General features: G+C 39.4%; 2 protein-coding genes across 2 annotated transcripts in view; both read right to left on the bottom strand.

Annotated features, from left to right (window-relative positions):
* Positions 1-8,121: 8,121 nt before the first annotated feature.
* On the bottom strand, positions 8,122-8,625 carry LOC116033390 (G-type lectin S-receptor-like serine/threonine-protein kinase At1g11330). Its single transcript, XM_031276136.1, has one exon. It carries the CDS (start codon positions 8,623-8,625, stop codon positions 8,122-8,124), a length of 504 nt encoding a protein of 167 aa, XP_031131996.1.
* A 1,608-nt stretch (positions 8,626-10,233) lies between these two features.
* The window catches only part of LOC116033389, a 9,874-nt gene continuing 2,732 nt past the window's right edge, over positions 10,234-17,375 (bottom strand). The window contains 14 exon segments of the mRNA XM_031276135.1: positions 10,234-10,749; positions 10,860-11,006; positions 11,091-11,332; positions 11,421-11,631; positions 11,714-11,868; positions 11,958-12,074; positions 12,206-13,553; positions 15,240-15,542; positions 15,622-15,769; positions 15,881-16,118; positions 16,229-16,439; positions 16,518-16,696; positions 16,815-16,925; positions 17,026-17,242. Of these exon segments, the coding sequence (XP_031131995.1) occupies positions 10,438-10,749; positions 10,860-11,006; positions 11,091-11,332; positions 11,421-11,631; positions 11,714-11,868; positions 11,958-12,074; positions 12,206-13,553; positions 15,240-15,542; positions 15,622-15,769; positions 15,881-16,118; positions 16,229-16,439; positions 16,518-16,696; positions 16,815-16,925; positions 17,026-17,242 (3,939 nt within the window). The 3' untranslated portion in view covers positions 10,234-10,437.

The following is a 17,375-nucleotide window of genomic DNA, read 5'->3' as shown; positions in this document are numbered from 1 at the left end:
GGAATCAAGTTGCGACAGTTAGAACAGATTTACTTGTTGCCTGTGATGAGAACGCCATCAACGTTGCATGCCATGAGACAACTTGGATTGTGGATTCAAGTGCGGCCTACCATGTTACACCAAGGAAGGAATTCTTTTCTTCATATACTCCAGGTGACTTTGGAGAACTCAGAATGGGTGATGATGGTCAGGTGAATGTGACGGGTACCGGTACAGTTTGCCTTGAGACAAGTAATGGCACAAAGTTGGTACTTAAAAATGTCAAGCATGCACCAGATATCAGATTGAATCTTATTTCTACAGGAAAACTTGATGATGACGGTTTCTGTTGTTTCTTTGGTGATGGCCATTGGAAAATCACTAAAGGCTCGCTGGTTGTTGCACGAGGTAACAAGTCTTCTAACTTGTACTCTTTGCAAAGTTCTGTTTCTAATGATTCAGTGAATGTGGTAGAAAAAGAATGTGCATCAGAATTGTGGCATAAACGACTTGGTCACATGAGTGTGAAGGGGATTGATTACCTTGCCAAGAAGAGTAAGCTTTCTGGGGTTAAAGAAGCTAGATTGGACAAGTGTGTTCACTGCTTGGCTGGAAAACAGAGAAGGGTTTCTTTCATGAGCCATCCTCCTACAAAAAGGTCAGAGCCACTTGATTTGATACATTCTGATGTGTGTGGACCAATGAAGGTTAGATCACTTGGAGGTGCATATTACTTTGTAACCTTTATTGATGACTATTCTAGGAAACTCTGGGTCTACACTTTGAAGCACAAAAGTGATGTGCTTGGTGTGTTTAAAGAGTTTCATGCCCTTGTTGAGAGACAGACAGGAAAGAAATTGAAGTGTATCCGTACTGATAATGGTGGTGAATATTGTGGACCGTTTGATGAGTACTGCAGAAGGTATGGCATTAGACATCAGAAAACTCCTCCTAAGACTCCTCAGTTAAATGGCTTAGCAGAAAGGATGAACCGAACTATTATGGAGAGAGTTAGATGTATGCTTGATGATGCAAAGTTGCCTAGTTCTTTTTGGGCTGAGGCGGTTTCCACAGCTGTTCATGTAATCAATTTATCTCCTATTATTGCTTTGAAAAATGAAGTTCCTGATAAAGTTTGGTGTGGAAAGGAAGTTTCTTACGATCATCTTAAAGTCTTCGGTTGTAAGGCATTTGTGCATGTTCCAAGAGATGAGAGATCTAAGTTGGATTCGAAGACTAGAGAGTGCGTTTTCATTGGTTATGGGTTTGATGAATTTGGCTACAGGCTGTATGATCCAGTTCAGAAGAAGCTAGTCAGAAGCCGTGATGTAGTGTTCTTTGAAAATCAAACCATTGAAGATATTAACAAAGTGAAAAAGCCAGAATCTCGTGACAGTGGAAGTTTGATTGACATTGAGCCAGGTTCCCGCAAAGATACAAATGATGTTGATGAGGTTCAGGAAAATGGTCAGAATGGTGATCCTGTACCGGTCTATCAAGATGATACAGCTGATGCAGATGGTCATGTTGATGATGTTGTGCACCAAGAACAAGAAGTTCCTTCGCAGATTCCAATTGATCTTCCGAGAAGGTCTGATAGGGAACGGAGGCCATCTACTCGTTATTCTCCCAGTCAATATGTGCTTTTGACTGACGGGGGAGAACCTGAGTCTTATGAAGAAGCTATGGAGAGTGAGCAAAAGAGACAATGGTTTGAGGCTATGCAGGATGAGATGAACTCTTTATATGCAAATGATACCTTTGAGTTTGTGAGGGCACCAAAGAACAGGAAAGCTTTGAAAAATAGGTGGGTTTACAGAGTAAAACATGAAGAGAGCACTTCAGTTCCACGGTTCAAAGCTAGATTGGTGGTGAAGGGTTTCAGCCAGAAGAAAGGTATTGATTTTGATGAGATTTTCTCTGCTGTTGTGAAATTCTCTTCCATCAGAGTTGTGTTGGGACTAGCAGCCCGTTTGGATATAGAAATTGAGCAGATGGATGTTGAAGGGTGTAGTTTTCGCGGTGGATGGAAAGTAATAGGTGGTAAAACGGGAAGAAGTTCCCGAGTATCGTTCTCAAAGGATGGCAAGGAGGGAGTTCAAGCGGTAAGGGGATTAAGCACAAGAGTGTTTAGTGTTTGNCTTAATACTCTACCAAATTCTTGGGAAACATTTCGGGTTTCATTGACCAATTCTGCTCCCAACGGTGTTGTGACCATGGAATATGTAAAGAGTGGTATCTTGAATGAAGAAGCAAGAAGAAGATCTCAAGACACTTCTACTTCGCAGTCAGATATTTTGGTTACAGATGATAGGGTGAAAAACAAGCAAAAGGGTCAGAGGGGTAGAGATAAAAGCAGAAGCAAGTCAAGGTCAAGGTACAAGGATATTGAATGTCATTATTGTGGTAAGAAAGGGCACATCAAGAAATATTGCTTCAAGTGGAAAAGAGAAAAGAAGCAAGACAATAAAGATGGTGACACTAGGAATCAAGTTGCGACAGTTAGAACAGATTTACTTGTTGCCTGTGATGAGAACGCCATCAACGTTGCATGCCATGAGACAACTTGGATTGTGGATTCAAGTGCGGCCTACCATGTTACACCAAGGAAGGAATTCTTTTCTTCATATACTCCAGGTGACTTTGGAGAACTCAGAATGGGTGATGATGGTCAGGTGAATGTGACGGGTACCGGTACAGTTTGCCTTGAGACAAGTAATGGCACAAAGTTGGTACTTAAAAATGTCAAGCATGCACCAGATATCAGATTGAATCTTATTTCTACAGGAAAACTTGATGATGACGGTTTCTGTTGTTTCTTTGGTGATGGCCATTGGAAAATCACTAAAGGCTCGCTGGTTGTTGCACGAGGTAACAAGTCTTCTAACTTGTACTCTTTGCAAAGTTCTGTTTCTAATGATTCAGTGAATGTGGTAGAAAAAGAATGTGCATCAGAATTGTGGCATAAACGACTTGGTCACATGAGTGTGAAGGGGATTGATTACCTTGCCAAGAAGAGTAAGCTTTCTGGGGTTAAAGAAGCTAGATTGGACAAGTGTGTTCACTGCTTGGCTGGAAAACAGAGAAGGGTTTCTTTCATGAGCCATCCTCCTACAAAAAGGTCAGAGCCACTTGATTTGATACATTCTGATGTGTGTGGACCAATGAAGGTTAGATCACTTGGAGGTGCATATTACTTTGTAACCTTTATTGATGACTATTCTAGGAAACTCTGGGTCTACACTTTGAAGCACAAAAGTGATGTGCTTGGTGTGTTTAAAGAGTTTCATGCCCTTGTTGAGAGACAGACAGGAAAGAAATTGAAGTGTATCCGTACTGATAATGGTGGTGAATATTGTGGACCGTTTGATGAGTACTGCAGAAGGTATGGCATTAGACATCAGAAAACTCCTCCTAAGACTCCTCAGTTAAATGGCTTAGCAGAAAGGATGAACCGAACTATTATGGAGAGAGTTAGATGTATGCTTGATGATGCAAAGTTGCCTAGTTCTTTTTGGGCTGAGGCGGTTTCCACAGCTGTTCATGTAATCAATTTATCTCCTATTATTGCTTTGAAAAATGAAGTTCCTGATAAAGTTTGGTGTGGAAAGGAAGTTTCTTACGATCATCTTAAAGTCTTCGGTTGTAAGGCATTTGTGCATGTTCCAAGAGATGAGAGATCTAAGTTGGATTCGAAGACTAGAGAGTGCGTTTTCATTGGTTATGGGTTTGATGAATTTGGCTACAGGCTGTATGATCCAGTTCAGAAGAAGCTAGTCAGAAGCCGTGATGTAGTGTTCTTTGAAAATCAAACCATTGAAGATATTAACAAAGTGAAAAAGCCAGAATCTCGTGACAGTGGAAGTTTGATTGACATTGAGCCAGGTTCCCGCAAAGATACAAATGATGTTGATGAGGTTCAGGAAAATGGTCAGAATGGTGATCCTGTACCGGTCTATCAAGATGATACAGCTGATGCAGATGGTCATGTTGATGATGTTGTGCACCAAGAACAAGAAGTTCCTTCGCAGATTCCAATTGATCTTCCGAGAAGGTCTGATAGGGAACGGAGGCCATCTACTCGTTATTCTCCCAGTCAATATGTGCTTTTGACTGACGGGGGAGAACCTGAGTCTTATGAAGAAGCTATGGAGAGTGAGCAAAAGAGACAATGGTTTGAGGCTATGCAGGATGAGATGAACTCTTTATATGCAAATGATACCTTTGAGTTTGTGAGGGCACCAAAGAACAGGAAAGCTTTGAAAAATAGGTGGGTTTACAGAGTAAAACATGAAGAGAGCACTTCAGTTCCACGGTTCAAAGCTAGATTGGTGGTGAAGGGTTTCAGCCAGAAGAAAGGTATTGATTTTGATGAGATTTTCTCTGCTGTTGTGAAATTCTCTTCCATCAGAGTTGTGTTGGGACTAGCAGCCCGTTTGGATATAGAAATTGAGCAGATGGATGTTGAAGGGTGTAGTTTTCGCGGTGGATGGAAAGTAATAGGTGGTAAAACGGGAAGAAGTTCCCGAGTATCGTTCTCAAAGGATGGCAAGGAGGGAGTTCAAGCGGTAAGGGGATTAAGCACAAGAGTGTTTAGTGTTTGAAAGCTAACCCAAACATAGTCAGAAAATGCACATGAAACATCATGAAAATAAGGAACAAACAAAGGAAACAATTAAGTGGAAAGGAGGATTTGGATATTGCAACTCATATAGGTATCCTTGATTTCCTAAGATACTAGGCTAGCAACACTTAGATAATGAAAAAGAGGCAAGACAACTACGCCAACGCCACTCTCGTGGTCATTGGCCTATCATCTAGTCCATAGTCCCATTCTCATGGCAACTAGGCTAGGTGAGGCAAATTATCGAACACATGGTGTGCTATTTGCCTTCCAATCCCCCTTTTCTCAAAGGTGGGAAGGAAACGTGCTAGGCTAGGCTAAGGAGTATCCCTACTCTCGTAGGTGAGACTCCTTCTCCAAACACCTCTCATATAGGTTGATCATTCCCACACAAGAGTCAAAGAAGATCACCATTCACACAATCAAACTCATAATCAAAGCAATTGCAAAACCTAATTAATCAATTCAAAGCTCAAGAATATCCATACAACATTGCTCAATCCAAATCCACAAAGATCTATCTAATCATACTTGAAATTGAAATAGCAAAAGCAAAAGTAATGACAAGAAATTAAAAGGAAGACTTAGCTTGAAATTAAACCTTGAACTTGAAATTGAATGTAGATCTCAATCTTGCAACAATGGAATTCTTCTCTAATTCTAATCTAAACTAAGAATTGCAATGTGGAGTGAATTGGGAATGTGGAGTGAATTGGGGAAGATCTCTCTAGGCTAATCCTAGAGAGAGAAATATTCTGAACTGATCTAAAATGAAAATGTGATGGATCCTGAAAAATGGCTCAATTCCCCTTTTAAATCTCGCCCAACCGCCAATAATAGACGTAGTGGACGCCCGACTGGACGCGCGTCCGCTGCGCGTCCAGCGGGATCCTGTGTGCGTTGCTTCAAATCTTCGGCGCGGGATCTCGGGATCGGACGCGGCGTCCGATGTGCGTCCGCTGCGCGTCCTAAGCAGACATTGCAACTTCAGAGGGCGATTTTTCGGACGCGAGGCGTCCGGTGGCGTCCAGCAGGCGTCCTAAGCAGACATCTCAAACTTCAGAGAGCTGATTTTCGGACGCGGAGCGTCCGGTGGCGTCCGGCTGGCGTCCGCTGCGTACTGCTTTGCACTTTGTGGACCTGGGACGTGGACGCCTGGACGGACGCGCGTCCTAGGCGCGTCCGGCCGGTCCTTTGTTTCCAATTTTCGGCTCGTGTATCATTCTCTGAAATCTAGCCATTTTCTGCCTTTTTGCCCATCCTTTTTACCTACAAAATGATTAACCAAGTGTGAAACGGGATCCAATGGCAATATCAAGCATTCTAACGCAATAAAGGGACAAATCAAACACAAAAGCTACGAATTGTGCACTAGACGATCCGATAACAACCTTATAAAGATGGCATCTTTTGCACTTATCAGATGTGAAGACAGCTTTTCTCCATGGTGATTTAGATGAGGAGATATATATGGAACAGCCTGAGGGTTTCAAGGTCAAAGGGAAAGAAGATTATGTTTGCAGATTGAAAAAGAGTTTGTACGGTTTGAAGCAAGCTCCGAGGTAGTGGTACAAAAAGTTTACTTCTGTTATGAGTAAGCATGGGTAGTGGTACAAAAAGTTTACTTCTGTTATGAGTAAGCATGGGTACAAGAAGAAAAAGTTTACTTCTGTTATGAGTAAGCATGGGTACAAGAAGACTTCTTCAGACCACTGTGTTTTTGTGAACAGGTATTCTGATGATGACTTTGTTATGCTGCTGCTTTATGTTGATGATATGTTGATTGTTGGTTGCAATGCCTCAAGAATTCAAGAGTTGAGTAAGTCATTTTCTATGAAGGACATGGGACCAGCAAAGCAAATTCTTGGGATGAAGATCATCCGTGACAGACAGAACAAAAGGTTGTGGTTATCTCAAGAGAAATACATTGAGAAAGTTCTTGAGAGATTTCATATGAATGAAGCTAAGCCAGTCAGTACACCTCTTGATATGTATTTCAAGTTGTGCAAGAAGCAATGTGCTTCTAGTGAGAAAGACAAGGAAGAAATGCAAAGAGTTCCTTATTCTTTAGCTGTTGGTAGTTTGATGTATGCCATGGTATGTACGAGACCAGATATTGCTCATGCAGTGGGTGTTGTTAGCAGATTTCTCTCAAATCCAGGGAGAGAACATTGGGATGCTGTTAAGTGGATTCTAAGATATCTTCGGGGTACTTCAAGTTTGAGTTTGTGTTTTGGTACAGGAAAACCTATTCTTACCGGGTACACTGACTCAGATATGGCCGGAAACATTGACACCAGGAAATCTACTTCAGGTTATTTGATTACCTATGCAGGGGGAGCAGTTTCATGGCAATCAAGGTTGCAAAAGTGTGTTGCTTTGTCTACCACTGAAGCTGAGTTCATAGCATCTGTTGAGGCCAGTAAAGAAATGCTATGGATGAAGAAGTTTCTTCAGGAGCTCGGGTTTGTTCAAGACAGGTATGTGCTCTATTGTGATAGTCAGAGTGCAGTTCATCTTGCAAAGAACTCTACGTTTCATTACAGGTCAAAACATATTGACACGAGATATCATTGGATAAGAGATATCTTGGAATGCAAGATGCTTGAACTTGAAAAGATTCATACCGATGATAATGGGTCAGACATGATAACCAAAGCGTTGCCAAGAGGGAAGTTTGAGGTGTGTTGCTCTATCGCTGGGATGACGATGTCTTCCACATAGTCGGTTGGGGGAGATTTGTTGGGTCCCTCCATGTGGAAGGACAAAACACAACAAAACAAAAAACAATAATATATATATATATATATATATATATATATATATATATAAATGTAGTGGGAAGCAACATGCATTCTTTGTCAGCAAATGGAATATTTGGCAGGCATGCATTACTCCACTTTCTTTGGTCTTCTCGGCAGCAGAGAAAGGGAATTTAATTCCCATTCATTCCACTCATTTCGGCCAGAGAGAGAGACACACAGTGAGGCAGTAAACAGAGCAAGAAAACTCATTTTTCTTCTCATTCCATTTCGGCAGTCGGCAGTAGAGGGAGGAAACCATTTTCTCTTCTTCATCTTGGTGCCATTTTGTCATGGAGTTTGCCTAAGCTTCTTGGGTTCATCTTCATCAAATATTTGAGGTCAGCTTGTATTTATTCCAGGCATCTCTTTGGATAATCTCGTAATATTTGTATTCATTTTTTTATCCTAGTATTAGAGATTGAATATTTTGAGTACGAGATATTATTCCTTTTAGCCTGTGAATCTTATAAGAATGTTTTGGCCTAGGAGTTGTTGTATTTGATGATTTGTGAATGTATACCTCGTGTGGTAGCCTGAAACTTTGTACCCGAGATTTGTGATAGTGGAAATTGTTGTTGTTGGTGGCCCGTGGTTTTTCCCCGTGGTTTTGGGGTTTTCCACGTAAATCTTGTGTTCCTTGTGTTCATATTTATTTTTGGGTTATTGTGTATTATCTCGTATTTGTGTACCGTGTCGGGTCTGTGATTTTGATTGTCACTTTCCTAACAATGTGTCGGTGGGATAATCGAAGCTCTGCCATTGAGTTTCCCGTCTATCCGGATGGTCATGATACAAAACCAGATTCCCCATTTCTTGTAGCTGAACTGAATAACCTTTTATCCCTTTCGCCGGGAAAGAAAGACATGTGTTCCAGACAGAAACATTAGTTTTACTGTCTTGGATGACCAGATTTCCGGTGCTGTCGATGAAGAGGATTCCGGATGTGCCGTTGACGGGGATGTCTCTGTTAGCAACCCAAACGGCCATTTGTTCTGGTAATTTTTGGAACCATATTCCGACGTATCGCTTGCCGGAGGTAGAATTTCCGGGAGTGAAGAAACCGAGAGCGTAAGATTTATCATTAGAGATTAATAAATCCCCGTCTTTGAGAGTGTGGTTAAAGGTAATGGTGTCTGTGGAACTGCACAAACATACCAGAAATGAAAGAAACATCGTCAAGACGATGATTCTTGTGAACATGCTTGTTTGTCTTCGCATGTTTTCAGTACGCTGCTGTCTACACTCTACAGTAGTAAGGAAGAATGAAGTGATGCTGAAGAAAATCTAGTTCTGTAAAATATAAATAGTGAAACAATACAGATGATGCATATTACTTGATTTTCAATTGATTGCTTTGATTTATTGGAAAACTTCAATTTACACTAACTAGCAGTAATCATTTTTATGTTAATTGCTTCATCGTCTCTGTCCAATTTGTTAGTTGGAGTGAGGGATGAATGATTTAATTTGCAGCATTGATTACATTGAATTCAGTGGTTTTCTTTTGGAAGGGGTCAATGATATATGCCCCTGCATTATTTGAGTAATTAATGTCACTTGTTGAATAGATCAATTTGAGCTTGCTACAGCCTACAAGTCACTTCGGTATATACAGGGTTGTTATGCCGTGGACCCAGGTCCACCTTGCAAGGTGGACCTGGATCTACATTCACATACACTATACTCTACATTCACAATTTGTAGACTCCACATTCACATATTACAGGATTATATGTTTATTAACTATACTCCACATTCACACATTCAAAACTCTATATTCACAGGTCCTATACTAGACATTCACAACTTGAGAACTCCACATTCACACATTACAGGGCTACAAGTTGCTAGAACTTCTTAACTCTATTACAGATTCACACATGCATAATTCTACATTCACGATTTCTATACTCCATATTCACAATTTGAAACCCCACATTCGCACATTTCTGGGCAACTCTACATTTACACAATCATAAATCTACATTCATGATTTCTATACTCTACATTCACACTTTGAAACCTTTACATTCACACATTTTTGGACAACTCTATATTCAACAATATGTTAAAAAAAAATAAAAATAAAAAAAAAAAACGACGTAGTTTTGGACCCAGGTCCACCTTGCGTGTGGACCTGGGTCCACAGCATAATTTGCCGTATATACAACCATTTAGTCATCGCCAACTACAAGTCATTCACTAATAGGATAAAGTTTCCGATTGGGATCACAAAAAGAAAAACAAGGTATTGACGTGTACCTATGCTTTGGTCCATCAAGTCAAACATGAATGGAAAATATCTTGAGGATGAAGACTGATTATGTCTACAAATAATCATGATTAGGTCGTCGTAATCAAAGAGAATATGTTGTTAAGAGCAATCTCATTAGTTATAATTTTTTGGGGGCTTTTGTTATGTCAACTAGGATGGAAGTGAGAGGAGAGGAAAAGGGGAGGAAAAAAAAAAACAAAATGTGACAAATTTTTTTTTAAAAGTCGACAATGCACCCAGCATGGCGGGGCACCAATATAGTTGCTCTAAGGGATTAAATTTTGTGATATTGATGGGTCATAATCAAGAGCAGATAATTATGTGACCATGATAAAATTATGTGATATTATGTGTCTGTATTTAACATATTATATACATGCAATTAACCATTTATATGTCTATAGTTACAATTTTATGTGATTATAGTTAATTGTCTTCAATTTATTTACAAGTATATAAACAGTTAATTGCAGAATATATCAACTACAGAAATAATTTTTGAATGAGAGTCAACAAAACCCTTGTCTATGGTATAACAATTGAATTCAAAGGTGACAAAGCACTCACTCATTTATTTTAATAACGTTGCATTTCAAGACATCTTAGTAACACAAATCCATGCCATCTCATCCATATCCCATGGGTATGCTAAGCTCTATTAACACGTACGCACATTGCAATCAAACGAAAGTAGTAATAATCTGTCTGGTATCTAGTGCACAACCACACCCAAAGAAATCAACTGGCCTGCCCATTTAACGACCTATGAGTTCAGTAATTGACATATTATTAATTGACTGATTTTCACCGTTGCTTGTAGAATATGTGAATGGAGCAGCTGTGTTCTCTTGATTGAATATAAATCCAGGTGGTTTGGGACGAGGGAGTTCTATATCATTACTTAGCATGAAAATCACTTCTGACATGATTGGTCTGTCATTTGGATATAGTTGAACGCACAATAGACCGACATGGATGCACCTCAAAACTTCTTTACCATCATACGACTCCCCTATTGATGGATCAACTATTTCCATTGATCTTTCTTCATTCCACAAATCCCATACCTGAAAATGTGTAACAATTAACAAGCATCACTATTTAAGAAAAAAAAAAATTGTAAGAACAATGTATTCTATTAAGGAATTGAAATTATATAGTATAGAGATTCACTTACATCTCCAATTAAATTCAAAGAGTTTTCGTTACGTTGGTATTTGTTCTTCTTTCCACAAACAATTTCCAACATCAAAACACCAAAACTGAATATATCAGATTTTACAGAAAAGTGACCCTCCATTGCATATTCCGGTGACATATAACACTACAAAACAATATTTAACATTATACATAGTCTTAACCGTCAGTATGTTTATGATATTCATACACAATTAGTAAGGAGAAACACTCACTATGTTCCAACTACTCGATTTGTGTTTGCTTCGACTTGTTCTTCTTCAAAATGTCTAGCTATTCCGAAATCTGATATTTTCGGGTTCATGGAGTCATCTAACAAAACATTACTAGCTTTCAAATCCCTGTGAATGATTTTTAATCTAGAATCTTGATGAAGATATAAGATTGCTTGAGCAATTCCCGAGATAATTTCAAAACGTTTTCTCCAATCTAAAGACATCCCCTCTCTATTATCTGCAAAACCATTAAATAAAGTTGTTCATGTAATATTACAGTATGAGCTAGATGAAGTATTGTTTAGCCTTAGCTGGTGTATATTTACCGAAGATGAAACAGTCCAGGCTTTTGTTAGGCAAGTACTCATACACCAACATCTTCTCCCCTTGTTGAACGCAACATCCTAAAAGCCTCACAAGATTTCTGTGTTGGAGTTTCGCTATTAGCATTACTTCATTTTTGAATTCTACTATCCCTTGAAGTGAACTTCTTGTGAGTCTTTTGACAGCTAAAAGTTGTCCATTTTGCAACTTACCCTGCACGAACGGGCAATGCTCAATTAATTAGCGGTAACTAAATTATTATTGTAAAACCATACGGCAAAAGTCGTACTGTTACCTTGTAAACTGCACCAAATCCGCCTTCTCCGAGTTTATTATCTTCAGAGAAGTTATCAGTGGCAGCTTCAATGGTGTTGAAATCAAAGGTTAACACATCTGCAGGTCCTTCGTCGGATAGCAAACTGCTTGTGGTATTGCTTGGTGGTTTTATACCTACATTTAACGTTAAAAGACATCCATTTTCAAATTAAACCTTAAAACTTCAAGAAACTCATGTCAAGAGCTCTCTGCTAGAGTTATACCTTTTCTGATTTTCAGTATCAAACAAAAGAGCACAAGAATGACTGCAGCAATGGGCACAATCACAGTGGCTGTGAGCCTTTTCTCACCAAGCCCTTTAGATTTCTCTACAGGTTGAACTGAAAAAGAAAAATTAAAACAATATAGTCTCTAATATTAAGGGATGTGATTTGTTATTTGATAAGCAGTTACCATGAAAAAGAAAACTTAAAACAATTTGTTCTTTATATCTCTCAAGAAAGTATAATACCTAAATCAGATGCAGAGACTCGAATATACATATCTTGGCCTCCTTTGGTGAACTCCCTCATATCTATCAACTCTCCATACCAAGCAATGCATCCCATTCCGCCATCGCTGATATTGGCGCTTGCATATGCCGTGCAAGAACAGTTCTTCAAACAGAGCTCCTCACATTCCTTCAACCCAATGGTTCTGTTCACTTCCGCCATTTCAGTGTTGGGGATCTTCATGCTCTCCAGTCTCGCGAACCCCTCACCGTTATGGCACACCTCTGTGTTATTCCTCTGGCACCCATTTCTTCCATCTCCCATGCCCCATTCCTTGCTCGACTTTGGCTTGAACCCGGGGAGACATTTGCAGGCAAACCCGTCAAGATTCTGGGCATTGCAAACGCTGAACGGACCACAGTGAGCGTAAACGTCACAGTTGTCTTGGGGGAAGTACCAAATCCCGACCCATCTCTTCATATCGTCATCTCCTTGCCATATGATCTTACTGAACGCCCCGGATTCGTTTACCATTACTATTGTGTATACAGACGGGTCCATTGTCAAGAACTGCATGTAGACCTCGTCCTGGTTTTCGATGTAGATGTAGGAATTGATGTTTGAAGTCATTTCGGGAATGCCGCTCCATCTAACTCCATTCCAGGACCCAATTCTCCACACCGGCCGGGTTCTGTCCTTGTACACAATTGACTGAGGCATCCCTTTCAGGTCCCATGCCAGTTCATACTCGCCCGGGCTGGGATCATCCGGCGATTTCCACGACGTAACAAACCGTTTCAGCCCAGTTTTCTTGTCCACTCCGATTTTCATGTTCGGGAGTATTGTATTCGTGGGATAATCAAAACTCTGCCATGGAGTGGCGGCCCGGGTATCCGGGTGGTGATGATACAAAACCAGATTCCCAGTTTCTTGTAGCCGCGCAGAATAAGCTTTTTTTATCCCCGTGGCCGGGAAAGAAAGACTGGTGTTCCAGACAGAAACATTGGTTTTCTTGTCTTGGATGACAAGATTTCCGGTGGTGTCGATGAAGAGGACTCCGGATGTACCGTGGACGGGGTTGTTCCTGTTAGCAACCCAAACAACTAATTGCTCTGGTATTTTCCGGTACCAAATTCCGACGTATCGCTTGCCGCCGGTGGAATTCTTCCCGGGGGTGAAGAAACCGAGAGCATAAGATTTTGCATTGGAGATTAATAGATCACCGTCTTTGAGAGGTTGGTTGAAGGTAATGGTGTCTGTGGAACTGCATAAGCATACAAGAAATGAAAGAAACATCGTCAATATGATGATTCTTGTGAACATGTTAGTTTGCCTTCCCAGGTTTTGAGTTTGCTGTAGCTGTCTACAGTTTTAAGGAAAGTACAGCAAAAGAAGAACGAAGTGATGCTGGAAGACTAGCTTAGGATGTGGAAGATATTTGATCTAATGGGTTTATATAAGTTTTTTTTTTTTTTTCTATTTCTATGAGTATGAAAATTTGTAGCCATAGGTGTGCATTAAATGCCTTGACACTTAACTTGTAAAGGATCACAAAGAGGTAAACTGTTGTCTTGCTTAGACCAATAAGTCAATAAATTGCTTTCATTAGAATTTAAACTTAAACATTGTGGTTACTCATCTAACAACAGACCAACTTGGTTGGGCTGTCCAATTTAGAATTTGGTTCAAATGCGGTGTTGCTCTCCCATGCCGTCGTGCAAACTCATCAGGATCAAAACACATAACATTTTGATAATTTCCTGCACCATATATATTTTGGTGGTGCGCTAAATACTGGGGTGTGCACTTATATATGAATGAACTGTGGTAAGTGTTAGTCTATGGTATTTGTGCTATGTGGTGCACTTTTGAGTGAGTGCTGGTTTGTAGTGCACTAACGTAAAAAAATGCAATGACATTTGGATAACTCTCTGCACCATATATATTATAGTAGTGCATTATGTGATGGGGTGTGATGTATTCATGAGTGATCTGTGGTGCAACCATAAGTATCTTGTGATGCACTAGGAGTAAATATGTAATAATGTAAATACATCAGGCCGCACCATAGCATGGAAAGGGCATATTACATTATTTGAATTCAGTTGTTCAGTTTTACAAAATCATTTTAATATATATGTATTACTCCGTAATTGTTTGCTGACGGGCCGTCCGTGATTGCGGAGAACGAAGAAAAGGCCAAGATGGAGACTAATGCTTGTATTTTGTATCTGTAAAATCTCTAAGAGAAGATAGAAAAGGTCAAGATTGAGACATGTATCTATATTTCTGTAAAATATACGGTAGTTTGGTCCTCCAGCTATGATTAAATAGTTAAAATTTACTCTTTTGATCTCGACTTATCAGTCACAACCTAATAAAATTTGCTTGGAACCACGTGCAACAAAAGCATCTTTTACTAAGATAGATTAACGTAGTTGTATGTAAACTTAGAGTAATAACATAATGATCTAAAAGTATAAAATCTATGTCCTATTTTTAAAAATAATGAATTACTATTTTCATTAACAACATTTAACCAACCCACCAATCAAATACTTTTGCCAGCATTGAATGCCGACCAGCTTGTTGAAGACAAAAGTACATCAAACTCATATGAAGCTTTACCATGAGCCGATTGTATTCATTGAGCAAAGTATAGATTCAATCAAGATTTGCTTTCTCGAGATACTAAAAACAAGCATGACATCATTGTGAACATAAAGTCCTAAGATACAAAATTCCAAAAAAATACTAGCCCAACTTAAATGAGATATAATAGCTTCAATTCTCTATAACCTTACATAGTTACATTATCTTTATATTGTAATCTCTAATGAAAAATATAGCTCAATGAGCAAAAGTAAACCTCCCCACTGCCATTACATCACTAGTCCTCACTACTCTCTCTTTCTAAATCATTTAGATTTGTACTGCAATTCAGATGATGACTTATTTGAAACTTCTGCATTTACACTAACCTTATTTATATGCACTACATATACAACACCACAGCCCAATTACTATTCACACACAAACCAATTTGAGCATTTAGCGACCCTCGATGTTGGTAATTGTCACGTCATTGACAGATTGATTTCCAGCACTCATTGAGGATGAGCATTGAGCAGTATTGCCATGTTTGAATATAAATCCTGGTGGATTAGGATGAGGGAGTGTCGTTTCATTACTTAGCATGAACACCACATCAGACATAGTTGGTCTGTCGTTTGGAAATGCTTGAACGCACAACAGACCGACATGGATGCACCTTAGAACTTCTCCACCATCATATGACTCTGCTAATGATGGATCCACTATTTCCAAGGCTTTTTCTTCACTCCAGAAATCCCATACCTGCAAATGTGCAATAAACATTCAATCTTTTGTTTCTTAGAACAGTTGTATCAATGGTTAAGTATTGGGTGGCACTTAAATCTCCTATTAAATTCAGGGAGTTTTCATTGAACTGGTTCTTGTTTTTCCTTCCGCTCACGATTTCCAGCAACATAACACCGAAGCTGAAAACATCGGACTTGACTGAGAAGTGACCTTCCATTGCGTATTCTGGAGACATATAACCACTGCAATCAATAGGAGTGAGACAACATGTTAATGTTAGTGACACAAAAGTCAATCCCTTTCTAACATTTAATGCATGCCCAGTACAACCGAAGGGACGTCACTTCACTTACTATGTCCCAACTACTCGATTTGTATTTGCATACATTTGGTCTCCTCCAAAGATCCGAGCCATCCCGAAATCAGATATTTTCGGCTGCATGGAGGCATCTAACAAAACATTGCTGGCCTTTAAATCTCTATGAATAATTTTCAACCTAGAATCTTGGTGAAGATACAACAGCCCTCGAGCAATCCCCAAGATGATTTCAAAACGTTTTCTCCAATCTAGAGATATCCCACTTGTATTTTCTGCAATCATGAGGTAGATGTAATATTATATACCTTGCCCTTGGTAGGTTAACTCAATTGATCAATTGTAGGATCATATCATTGATGAACAGTAAGGGAGATTGATTTACCAAATATGAAACTATCCAGGCTTTTGTTAGGCAAGTATTCATACACCAGCATCTTCTCCCCTTGTTGAATGCAGCATCCTAAAAGCCTCACAAGATTTCTGTGTTGGAGCCTGGCAATTAGCGTAACCTCGTTCTTGAATTCCACCATCCCTTGGCCTGAAGTTTTGGACAGCCTTTTGATAGCCACTAGTTGTTCATTCTGCAACTTTCCCTGCCAGAATACCCAAATTAAAGCTTAGTTTATGATTCAACTTAATTAGCAGATCGAGTGCTGGGAAAGTTTTGTTACCTTATAAACAGAACCAAATCCACCTTCCCCGAGTTTATTGGCAGCAGAGAAGTTATCAGTGGCAGCTCTAATGGCGTTCAGATCATACATTAACACATCTGCTGGTGCAGTCTCATCCATATCTTTCCCCATTTCGGACCATTCGGATTGTAAACTGGTTTTGCTTTGTAGTCTCTTACCTACAACATTAACATTTACAGATGACCATGATTAAGAACAATGATATTCTTGTTCATTTGTTCAGACAAGATAAAACCAAGAACATTCTACATTCTTAAATAGTGTAAAAAATTATACCTTTTCTGATTTTCATTACCAAACAGCAACAGAGCATAAGAATCAGAGCTGCAATAGGCACAACCATAGTGACTATGAGCCTTTTCCCGCGAAACCCTTTAGATTTCTTCACTGGTTGAGATGAAAACAACGAATTAAAACAACCCCCAAGATTCAATTTTTATGATATATACATACTGAAATTTTAACTGAGAAGAAGATATATATATACCTAAGTCAGATGCAGAGACTCGGATATAGATATCTTGGCCTCCATTTGTGAATTCCTTGATATCTATCAAGTCATCATACCAAGTTATGCACCCCATTCCGCCTGCACTGATATTCGCACTGGCGTATCCGGTGCAGGAACAGTTCTTCAGGCAGAGCTCTTCACATTGTTTCAGCCCAATGGTCCTGTTCACCCGCGCCATTTTAGTGTCAGGAACCTGACAAACATGTCAACTTCAACCACTTAGTCCCGAGAAGTAGTGTCTCTACTCAAGATATGTTTTTAAGGATTTAGAGATCATATAGCTAAAATGTATAGATAAGTTCATCACTTTTTTTTTTTTTTTTTTT

The sequence above is a fragment of the Ipomoea triloba genome, chromosome 10, assembly GCF_003576645.1.
Source record: "Ipomoea triloba cultivar NCNSP0323 chromosome 10, ASM357664v1".
Classification (NCBI taxonomy): domain Eukaryota; kingdom Viridiplantae; phylum Streptophyta; class Magnoliopsida; order Solanales; family Convolvulaceae; genus Ipomoea; species Ipomoea triloba.
The sequence above is the reverse complement of the archived record's forward strand: the minus strand, read 5'-3'. Positions and strand labels throughout refer to the sequence as shown.

What these genes read in the sequence shown, in the direction of transcription:
- LOC116033390 (XM_031276136.1), bottom strand. Translation starts at nt 8,625, where the DNA reads ATGCGAAGACAAACAAGCATGTTCACAAGAATCATCGTCTTGACGATG.